This window comes from Prunus mume, linkage group LG3, assembly GCF_029339155.1.
Source record: "Prunus mume cultivar Tortuosa linkage group LG3, ASM2933915v1, whole genome shotgun sequence".
Taxonomy (NCBI): domain Eukaryota; kingdom Viridiplantae; phylum Streptophyta; class Magnoliopsida; order Rosales; family Rosaceae; genus Prunus; species Prunus mume.
Genome location: NC_142700.1, coordinates 12,152,877 through 12,164,297, shown reverse-complemented (window position 1 = coordinate 12,164,297; position 11,421 = coordinate 12,152,877). Strand labels below are relative to the sequence as shown.

The 11,421-nt window shown below is 36.6% G+C and overlaps 1 protein-coding gene and 1 pseudogene across 1 annotated transcript; both read left to right on the top strand.

The window, feature by feature from the left end:
• The first annotated feature begins 2,445 nt into the window (after positions 1-2,445).
• LOC103326176 (tyrosine-sulfated glycopeptide receptor 1 pseudogene) lies at positions 2,446-4,768 on the top strand (annotated as a pseudogene).
• A 2,779-nt stretch (positions 4,769-7,547) lies between these two features.
• Positions 7,548-9,861, top strand: LOC103326177 (tyrosine-sulfated glycopeptide receptor 1-like). Its single transcript, XM_008228374.3, has one exon. It carries the CDS (start codon positions 7,596-7,598, stop codon positions 9,789-9,791), a length of 2,196 nt encoding a protein of 731 aa, XP_008226596.1. The 5' UTR covers positions 7,548-7,595; the 3' UTR covers positions 9,792-9,861.
• Positions 9,862-11,421: the final 1,560 nt, after the last annotated feature.

Here is an 11,421-nt window from a genome sequence, read left to right as displayed (position 1 = left end):
GGTCGCTTTTGGGCCTCCAAAAGTGCATTTAAAGATTGTATTCAATTCAGACTTTCCGTTTATTTTCTGTTAAGTTTTCAATAACTCCTGGCAGTCCAATAGGTGAGAACGTTGTATTTAGTCACCATCTAAACTTTTATCAAATAATTCAAAGAGAATTTCTCTAATTTCCTAGTGTATTCAGATTATTGTTCTCTAGGGTTTTCGCTGAAAATCTATTTGCTTGTTCTAAGGTCATCTCCTCCAAATTAATAAACACTTTGTTTCAACTCTAAAACTACGTACACAAAGCACTTTAGGTAATGATCTGCATATGTACTTCATGTGTACATTCAAAATACCATTGATTTGGTTGATCACATCTCTAGTGATTCTATCGACCCAATATTGTTTATGAAGTTATATTTATATGAAAAACGAAATTAAAAAAATAGAGAAGAAAAAAGGCACAACCGAATTCGATTTAGCATGCAGAATTTGAACTCCACCGGCTTTGTCAAATGGTTAGAACGAATTTCAAAATGCTGCGAAAAATACTACTAGGTATTAAGGCATTTTGATTTGAGGGGGCAAGTTCAAAAATACTACTTGTATCGCCTGACAAAAATCTATGCTTTGAGGAGGCCATTTCTGGTGTGTGTGCTTTCTCTACTTAAATTTTATGTTTGATAAAATTGATTCATAGTAGGGTTTACTTGAGAAACATCAAACACGAATAACTGTGTTTTTTTCTTTTTCGTCAACCATAAAATCTCATGCCCCTGTAAAATCTTTTCTTTTTCTTATCATGCTTTCCTTTTTCATATAGGTTGTAATTCTGTTTGAAAGTTGAATGAAAGATTTACGTGATGACCCAGTTTACATATAAAAGAAAATAATAAAATCACTTTGTTTCAACTATTGTCCTATCTTTCCTAAGCCTCTTCACCACACAAACCAACAACAGTATCACTCACACATCACTTACTTTTAAAATCTGAAAAGTGATATCAGAGCAACATATACACACCTATAAACCAAGGATGGAGCAACATATACACACCTATAAATCTAAAAATTCCAATTGGCGTCTCCAAGTGTTTTTGTATAAAATATATACAGGTTTTATTTATTTATTTATTTATTTTTTCTAATTTACTTTGCAGGGGGAGATGGGTTCTACGTAGAATTTTCGCAATCTACATTTCATCTATGTTGTCATTTATCGGACAGATGGCAATGAATTAGTAGAAAATATTTTTATAACATGGATAGGGCGCATCAGCGTATGTTTACATTTTTCTCTGCCATGACTTTTATCAAGTTCAACATTTTTATTTAAAATTTAAATTGCCTGTAGATTGAGTGCCATGGTCTCGATATTAGGTAGATACGCTGGCGTTCCATTGAGAGCCAATACTATGTGAAATTGTGAATTAATTGTTCTGACTCCTGGAGCTTTGGATTTCTTCATAAGATGTTTATATACAAGAAAACAACTTTAATAGAAGTCGGTTTTTTTTTTTTTTTTGAATATTTTAAGTGAAGGTCTATCTTTCAGGGCGTGCATATTTCTCACGCCATTAATAGAACTATCTTTCACAGCATTCACATTTTACGCGCCATTAATGGAGTTCTCTTTTACATACTGCAATATTAGCACGCTTTTATTGACTGAAAACTACGGCGTGCACTAAAAGCACGCCATTAAACAAGGAAGAAAAAAATCAATTTAAGGTGCGCTCAAATTGCATGCCATAAAAACCCATCTTTTACGGTGCGCATAACATGCACGTCGTAAATACCACGCCGTAAATACTTAAATTTCTTGTAGTGAAATAATTTGCTCAAGTCCTTTGAATTAAGTAGCTCAAGTCCTCTCCTGGTGGCCCCTCTTAAGGGTCTTTTCTTTGAATATATAATTTGCATCAAATTTTTTGTAGTGAAGTAACATGCACGCCGACTTCTCAATTTGCAGTGATGCTTACATATTGTTTTCAAGCATCGTACGTTATAATGAAGCCATTATATATGCTACAGTTTCAGAACATGAAAACATGTCAGGGTAGATTGTAATCTATTTCATGTAAAACATTATGGATTAATATATAAACTTTGTCTTAGGTATGTTATGTTTCATGCCTTTTTGTCTTGTGGTTCATATACCGCCGTTGTACTAAAAATCCACTACAGTTGATTTGTTCGGTCCGTGACCTGTGAATAGCAATGGAACGTTCCAAATTTTCAAGACAAATTATCAATAATTTGCTCAAGTCCTCTCCTGGTGGCCCCCTCTTAAGACCCGGTGAAGTCTTCTCTTTGAATATATAATTTGCATCATGCGGCTGTTGTTTGCCGACTTCTCAATTTCCAGTGATGCTTACATACCGTTTACAAGCATTGCACGTTACTCCTATATATATACGAACCTGTGAGCAACGGCACTAGCATGTAAACATACACAAATCAACATACTAGTGCAGCCTTATAACTTAATGGCTCATAGCTTCCTTCTCATCCTCTTATTCTCTTACATTATATCTACAAATATTGATGCCTGCAAACAAACAGAACGAAGCTCCCTCATATCCTTTGCCTCCACTCTATCTTCTCCTCCTTTAAATTGACATCCATTGATTGCTGTCGCGTTGGAGGGCATCACTTGTAATCAAGATGGTTGGGTCACCCATTTGCTCTTGCCTTTCAAAGGGATCAAAGGAGGTATCTCTCCTTCACTTGGAAATCTCACACATCTCACCCACTTGAACCTTTCCCACAATTCACTATATGGTTCACTTGAAACTCTGTTCTTCTTGTCTTTAAATGGACTCGAGTTCCTTGACATGAGCTACAATCTTCTTTCTGGAGAGCTACCATTTTCTCTACCATCCAGCAATATCCGGACAGTCGATTTGTCCAGCAATCACTTTCATGGTTCAATTCCATCTTCAATCTTCCACCGAGCAAGCAACTTGACTAGTTTCAATGTTAGCAACAATACCTTCACGGGGTATGTCCCATCCTCTATTTGTCTCCATTCTTCTCCCTGGGCTATTGGATTTTTCTTCCAATGAATTCAGTGGCAACCTGCTCTTGGGCTAGGAGTGTTCCGAACTTCAGGTTTTTCGTGCTGGTCACAATAACCTTTCAGGTTTACTTCCAGAAGATATCTATAATGCTACCAAACTTGAAGAAATTGCAATACCTCTCAATTCACTACGTGGAGCCATTAGTGATAAAATTGTCAACCTCACAAACCTTGCAATCCTTGACCTCTACATTAATGAATTGAGCAGCGAGCTTCCTTCCAATTTGGGGATGCTCTCCAAGTTGAAGTTCGTGAACCTTGATTTCAACTATTTAGAAGGTGCTTTGCCCCCATCTTTGATGAATTGCACAAACCTTGTAGAACTACATTTGGGATTCAACAACTTGGAAGGAGATATCTCCATGCTTGATTTCTCCAGACTTAGTCAACTCACAAAACTTGACTTAAGGGTGAATAACTTCATTGGTACGTTGCCAACAAGCTTTTATTCATGTAGGTCCCTAAAAGCCATTGGATTGACTAGAAATCATCTACAAGGACAAATACAAGCCGATATTCTTTCATTGAAATCCTTGTCCTTCCTCTCGCTTGGTTACAACCGATTCACTAACCTCACAGGGGCAATGAAGATATTAATGAGTAGCAAAAGTCTTCACACACTCTTGCTTACTGGTTCCTTTGTAGGTGAGGGAATGCCTTCTGATGATGACATGGTTGATTTTGATGGATTCCAAAATCTTTGGATGTTGAGTTTGGCCTATTCTAACCTCACTGGTCATATACCTGTGTGGTTATCAAAGCTAAAAAAATCTAGAGCTCTTGAGTCTGAATTTTAATCAAATCACAGGTCGAATTCCAAGTTGGTTGGGGACTCTTCCTAGACTGTTTTATATCAACTTGTCAGACAATCGAATTTCAGGTGAATTTCCAAAGCAACTTTGTAGACTACCAAGTCTGGTTTATGGACCTATTGCATCTCAAGTAAACCAATATGAATTTGAATTGCCTCTCTTCAAAATCACAGGTAGACAACAAACTTATCCACCACGCAAATTGTCTTACTTTCCAGGATTGATAGACTTATCTCACAATAACATTTATGGAGATATACCTATTGAGATCCGCCAATTGCAGCTTCTCCGCGAATTGCATCTTAACTCCAACAACTTTGCCGGCGTCATTCCAGACCAAATATCTAACCTAAAAGATTTAGAGGTTTTGGACCTCTCCCTGAATCATTTGTCTGGAAAAATCCCATTGTCTTTAGTGAGCCTTAATTTTTTGAAAACGTTCGATGTCTCATACAATAATCTCCAAGGACCAATACCAACAAGCACTCAGATCCAAAGCTTCAACGCTTCTTCCTTCGAGGGGAATCCAAAACTTTGTGGTGCCCCGCTTCCAAACAAGTGTGGACCAAATAAGGGCATTGATCAAGATAACAAGAACAACAAAGACATTGACAATGTGCTTCATCAACTTCCATGGTTTTATATTTTCGCTGCATTGGGGTTCATAGTGGGATTTTGGGGAGTTTGTGGTTCTTTAGTTATTAACAAGACATGGAGATACACATATTTTCAATTCATCGACAGGATGAACAGAAGGCTTAGAGGCTAAATATATATTATTGTAGTTTTTGTTTTACATTTTTTGTTTGCTTCTCTACCTTTCTTTTCTTTTGTGTTACTGATGTAGTAAGGCACAGTTTGTCCTTATAATTATGTCTTCTTTTTCTGATGAGATCTCTTCACGCTACCTTCTGCAAACAACAAAAACGACAGGTTTTGGCTTTCCAATACCATGAATGCTATATCAACTGAATAGTATGTTTATGAAAGCAAAGCAAGGAACAAATACATCTTCAGCTACATATGTTTATGGATGCAATGCAAAGAATTGAGTGAAACGAACTTATTAATTTGACAGGAGGACAATATAATAATATTTTCTTTATCTCTGAAATTAAACTTTCGGCAAGGTTCCATCCATCCGAATGCTGGTTTTTGTATTTCACAGAATTTTAGCACAACTACAGATGACTTTCTTAAGCAAAAATTTCAGAACAGTTCAGGCTAAATATTTTGAGATATTAAATCTTGTCTCAAAGTAAAATGAGAGAAACTATACTATTGGTAATTCTAATGTGAATGTGATATCATATCATATTTTATTGGTACGAAGAAAAAAAGTTAATTAGCGCTCCCTCATAACCAGTGTGTGCAAAGTCAATATGCAAATAAGACTTGTGGATACAATAAAGCAATATAGTCTGCATTGTCCACAATCGAAGACTAGTACTAGCCCAACACGCTAATTCAAACAACGCAAGACTTGTGGATACAATAAAGCAATATAGTCTGCATTGTCCACAATCGAAGACTAGTACTAGCCAAACACACTAATTCAAACAACGCAAGACTTGTGGATACAATAAAGCAATGTAGTCTGCATTGTCCACAAACGAAGACTAGTACTAGCCAAACACGCTAATTCAAACAACGCTCAAGATGATCCAGAAACTACTGTTGCAGAGAAACTAGTTTCCAGAGGGTAGATTTACTTTATATTTTACAGTTCCATTTGTGTTTGGTCTGTTGTCTTTTTCCTTTTTTTTTATGTTTTCTTGTTTTCCTTATGTAAGGTACAGTTTGTTCTCATAATCTATTTTCTCTTTCTTTTTCTTTTTTTGTCAGTTATTGGAATGTGTAAGACACTTGATAGTAACAGCTATGAAATAAGGAGGTCTGGTCCTCTCACAGTGGCCCTCTTTAGACTTAATGCGGTCTATAATTTGACTACATTAGTTAAAAGCCATATACAATAATGGCATTGTGCTAGATCAAATTCGCGTTCAAGTTTTGTGGGCGAAAAAAACACTTGTTTAGAATAAACCTCACGCTCAGGAGCAGCATTTCGTTGATTTTATTATCCAAGAGTGGGACGAAGTCTTTATTTCCTTTGAAAATCTCTCTTTGACGTATAGATATAGATTCCGAATGCCTTTCAAAATGAAAGATGAACTTTCAATCTTCTTCATTTTTCAAATATGGAATCGTTTCATGAAAGTGAAAGGTCTGCAATCACTTATGGTCAACTTGACTAATACTATATGCGCAACCCCATCACATTGACTTTGGACGCCCAATCAGGGTAATCTATAGACTTCAAAATAACAAGGTCTTTGCTTTGTGTTGTGGGGTTATGGTTGTTTGCCAATTTCTCAGTTTGCAAGTGATGTTTGGCCGTTTAATGCTATGTCAATAATCTCAAGCCAATGGGTTCCCACCACACTGATGGTGGCTTCCCCCTTCCCCGCATGGCACCAAACCCAGTAAAAGCACGGAAGACCAAACAGCATAAATATATCTTTTGGGTTTTTGTTTTACAAATATTATTTATATTGTTCTAGAGAATTTATTTATTTATTTATTTAGACATAAGCATAAAAGTGGGGATCGCTTCTGCCACTTCATTAATTTAACAAAAGACCAAACAATCAAACTTGCGTAATGTGTAAATTACTCGAATTTTAAAATGTTGGTACGTAAATTGACAAAATTAAAATCTCATTACTCATTTCAAGAATAACCCCAAATCAAACCTCCAGAGCTAAAAAGTGGTTAGCCCATACTTTTATATTACAAATGTTGGCCTAGCCCTGACCCAATTTTGGCCCAATATGGCAGAAAAAGCTTATCCTCTGAGACTTCGAATTAGAATTTGCCGAGAATTGGAGAAGAGCTGAAAATGGCAAAGAAAGGAAGCTCAAAGTTGAATGTTGCTATTATTCATCCTGATCTGGGCATACGTAATTTCTACTTATTCTTTCTATTATTGTTGCAATTTGTGAAGGAGTTGTTTTGGGTTTAAGCTGTCGTTGTGAATTTGATTTGTAGTTGGAGCTGAGTGACTAAAATTGTTGATTTGCTATGAACGTTCTGCTTCTCCGGTAGTTTTAACATGAATAGAACGTCAATATAATGTTGAGATAAGGCATGACTAGCACTGTAACTCTCATGCCATGTCTTAACACTCTGGCTTCACTGTTATCAATTTTAACATTCCCTTCACAACTCAATTCTCTGTTATTCTTTTTTTAATTGCCGTGTAGAAGAGAGGCTTCTCTCGAATGAGTGCTGCATGTCTGCTAATGTAGATGTAGTTGCCTTCATGTGGGGCAAACAACTTGGAAAGAATGCCCAAGTTGTCTTAGAAAACAACTTGGCACTTGGACTTTAATTCACACGAAACATGGTTGATATGAACCCTTCAAAATCAAAGTTGAAATTTAAGCACATCTTCAATTTTTAAATATGGAATTGCTTCATGAAAGCGAAAGGACTGCAACCAAGCATGGTTTACTTGACATTGACTTTGGAGTCCTAATCACTATAGTTTTCAAAATATTCGCTTTGTGTTGTGTCGGTTAATCCCGGGTCTATAATCTAAAGCTAAAAGAAAAGAAAGAAATTATGTCTTTATTTGCTCCTATATATCTATCAAACCTGTGGGTAATGTAAATACACAAAAAAACTTGCTACTACTTCAGCAGCCTTATAACCCAATGGCATATGGCTTCCTTCTCTTCTTATTTTTCTCTTCCATTATGTCCACACATATTCATGCATGCAACCAAACTGATCGCAGCTCTCTCATGTCCTTCATCCTAACTTTATCTTCTCTTTCTTTCAATTGGACCTCTGATAATTGTTGTCAATGGAAGGGCGTCGCTTGTGATCAAGATAGTAGGGTCACCCATTTGCTCCTACCCTCCAAAGGGCTCAAAGGAGGTATGTTTCCCTCATCACTTGCAAATCTCACACATCTCACCCACTTGAATCTCTCGCACAATTCACTTTCTGGTTCACTTGAAACTCAATTTTTCGTGACCTTGAGTCGTCTTGAGATCCTTGATTTGAGTTATAACCTTCTTTCTGGAGAGCTACCACTTTCTCTACCATCCAGAAATATCCAGAAACTGGATTTGTCTAGCAATCACTTCCATGGTGTAATTCCATCTTCATTCTTCCACCAAGCTAGCAAATTGACTAGTTTCAATGTCAGCAACAATACCTTCACAGGGTATATCCCATCCTCGATTTGTCTCAAACATTCTTCTCCCTTCCTTAGGCTATTGGATTTTTCTTCCAATGACTTCAGTGGCAACCTTGCTCCTGGACTAGGGGACTGTTCCGAACTGCTGGTTTTTCGGGCCGGTCGCAATAACCTCTCAGGACTACTTCTAGAAGATATCTATAATGCTACTAAACTTGAAGAAATTTCATTACCTCTCAATTCACTATATGGAGCCATTAGTGATAAAATTGTCAACCTCACCAACCTTGTAATCCTTGACCTCATCTATAATCATCTTGGCAGAGAGCTTCCTCTCAATTTTGGGAAGCTCTCCAAGTTGAAATATGTGAACCTTGATTTCAACAATTTAGAAGGTTCTTTGCCCCCATCTTTGATGAATTGTACAAACCTTGTAGAACTACATGTGCAATCCAACAACTTGGAAGGAGATATCTCCATGCTTGATTTCTCCAGACTTAGTCAACTTACTAAACTTGACATAAGACTCAATAACTTCACTGGCACATTCCCAATAAGCCTGTACTCATGTCGGTCCCTAAAAGCCATTCGATTGAGCAACAATCATCTAGAGGGACAAATACAAGTTGATATTCTTTCATTGAAATCTTTGTCCTTCCTCTCGCTTGGTTTCAATCGATTCACCAACATCACAGGGGCAATGAAGATATTAATGAGTTGCAAAAGTCTTCACACACTCCTACTTACTGGTTCCTTTAAAGGTGAGGGAATGCCAGGTGATGATGACATGGCTGATATTAATGGATTCCAAAATCTTCGAGCATTGAGTTTCGCTGAATGCCAGCTCACGGGTCAAATACCTATATGGTTGTCAAAGCTCAACAAGCTAGAGATCTTGCTTCTGGGTAGTAATAAAATCACAGGGCCAATTCCAAGCTGGTTGGGGGCTCTTCCTAGACTATATCATGTAAGCTTGCCAAAGAACCGAATTTCTGGTGAATTTCCAAAGCAACTTTGCAAACTACCAAGGTTGGTTTCCGAAGCCTCTCAAGACGACACTAGTTATGAATTTGAATTGCCTTTCTTCTTGGGCCCTATAATCACAAACCCAAGTTATTATCTATCGTCGAAATTGTCTTCCTATCCAGCAATGATAGACCTATCTGAAAATAACATTGGTGGTGAGATACCTAATGAGATCGGCCAACTACAGTGTCTCCGCATGTTGCGTCTTGGCTACAACAACTTCTCTGGCGTCATTCCAGACCAAATATCTAATCTAAAAAATTTAGAGGTTTTGAACCTCTCAATGAATCACTTGTCTGGAATAATCCCATCATCATTGGAGACCCTTAATTTTTTGAAAGAACTTAATGTCTCATACAATAATCTCCAAGGACCAATACCAACAAGCACCCAGCTCCAAAGCTTCGATGCTTCTGCCTATGAGGGTAATCCTAATCTTTGTGGTGCCCCGCTTCCAAATGAGTGTGGTCGACCAAATAAGATCATTGATGAAGATCATAACAACAACAAAGACGAGGGGAATGGACATCAACTTCCATGGTTTTATATTTCTTCTGTTCTACTAGGGTTCATTGTGGGATTTTGGGGAGTTTTTGGTTATTTAATTTTTAATAAGAGATGGAGGTATGCATCATTTTCATTCATAGACAATGTACAGAATTGGCTCCATGCGATATAACTGTGAGCATCCCCACGATAAAAAGAAGGTTTCGAGGCTGGATATATATATTATTGTGCTTTTTATTTTACATTTTCAGTTTGCTTTTCTTTTGTGTTCGTGATGTAATAGTAAGGTACAGTTGGTTCATATAATTCTTCTTTTTTTTTGGATGTGATTTCTGCACGCTACCTTTGCGAGTAACAAATACAACTTCACCAAATGTCATCATCATTTTCAAAGAAAAATCATCAACATCAAGACAACTTAAAGAGTCGGTTCTTGGAGTCATTGTGGACTTTAAAAGAAGGTCTTGTCCCTCTCTCATGGTGGCCCCCTCCTCAAACTCACTAAAGAAAAGCCTTCTTTTTGATTAAGTGCTGCTTGTTTGATATGTTATGTAGAATTTTGTAGTGAGGGTATTATCTAAGGCTCTTAGACGAGGCTCTATTTTTTAACTGTTTGATCAAATTAGTTAGTTTCATTAAAAGTTAAGAGATAGGGTCTCATCTAAGAGCATTCCCAACCAAGACAAGCTGCAGTACACATTTAAATTTATAAATAATATCTCACATCACTCCAACCGAATTATCAAAGCTGATGTGGAATGAAGGTTGGAGATTCAGCTGTTATTTTTGACATCCCAAAAGCAAGATGTCAAATAAATATTTTATTATTTTTAAAGACAGATGGCTGTGACTTTCATTTATAATTTTACTTTTTTTTTTTCTACTTTATCTTTAATATTTGACTGTTACAATAATTATTTATTTGACATATCGGATTAAGTGTAAAATTGTTTAAATATCAAATTGTCACATCAGCCATCAAATTTAAATTTGATGTTTGGTATTTGACATCTCCCTTGGAGATGCTCTAAGGGCCTTAAATAAACCCTCGCTGTAGAATGACTCGATACATGATATATGTAGCTGAGTCGTTCTATGGGAATTTTATATCTTCTAAACATTGAGGTTGATAGTGAGATTTTGGGTATTAAGTTTATTTGTGGTCCAATTCTTCAATCTGGAGATCGACAAAAGCCTGAGCCCAATTGTCTTTATTTCTTTTCAAACCCATGACATTGATTTGGCCCAAACACAACTAGAGCTACATATTCTGCATATGCGATTGGGGGAAAAAACAGATTTGGGCAAATTCATGAAATATTGCCACGAACCTCTTTTTTATTGAAATTCAATTATGGGGCCTACATTGCGACGACTTTCATGTACTAAAGCCAATTGGTACATCGGGTTTTAGTCATAGAGCCTGCATGGCATAAGAACAAAGGAAAGATATTCTCGTACCTCTGCCATTATCATATCATCTTCCTGCGGAATTAGAAGCGTTTTATATAACTCAAACCCTATAAGCATTTAAAAACAGATATTATTCTAAGTACCTTTAGGTATGTTTGGGCATGAAGGCACATCCTGCAAAAAATTAATGCCTTCATGTATGATAAAGCACTTTTAAAATTTATATATTTTCAATTTATCATAGTCATGCGTACACCATGTATGTCATTGATTACCGATTTAAGTTTCCATAATCCTTATATATATGTGTATTTTTTCCAATAGAATGTTATACACCAAGTAAAGGAATTGTCAACAATCCTAATGTTGGAAGAGGTCCGATGAATTAA

What these genes read in the sequence shown, in the direction of transcription:
- LOC103326177 (XM_008228374.3), top strand. Translation starts at nt 7,596, where the DNA reads ATGGCATATGGCTTCCTTCTCTTCTTATTTTTCTCTTCCATTATGTCC.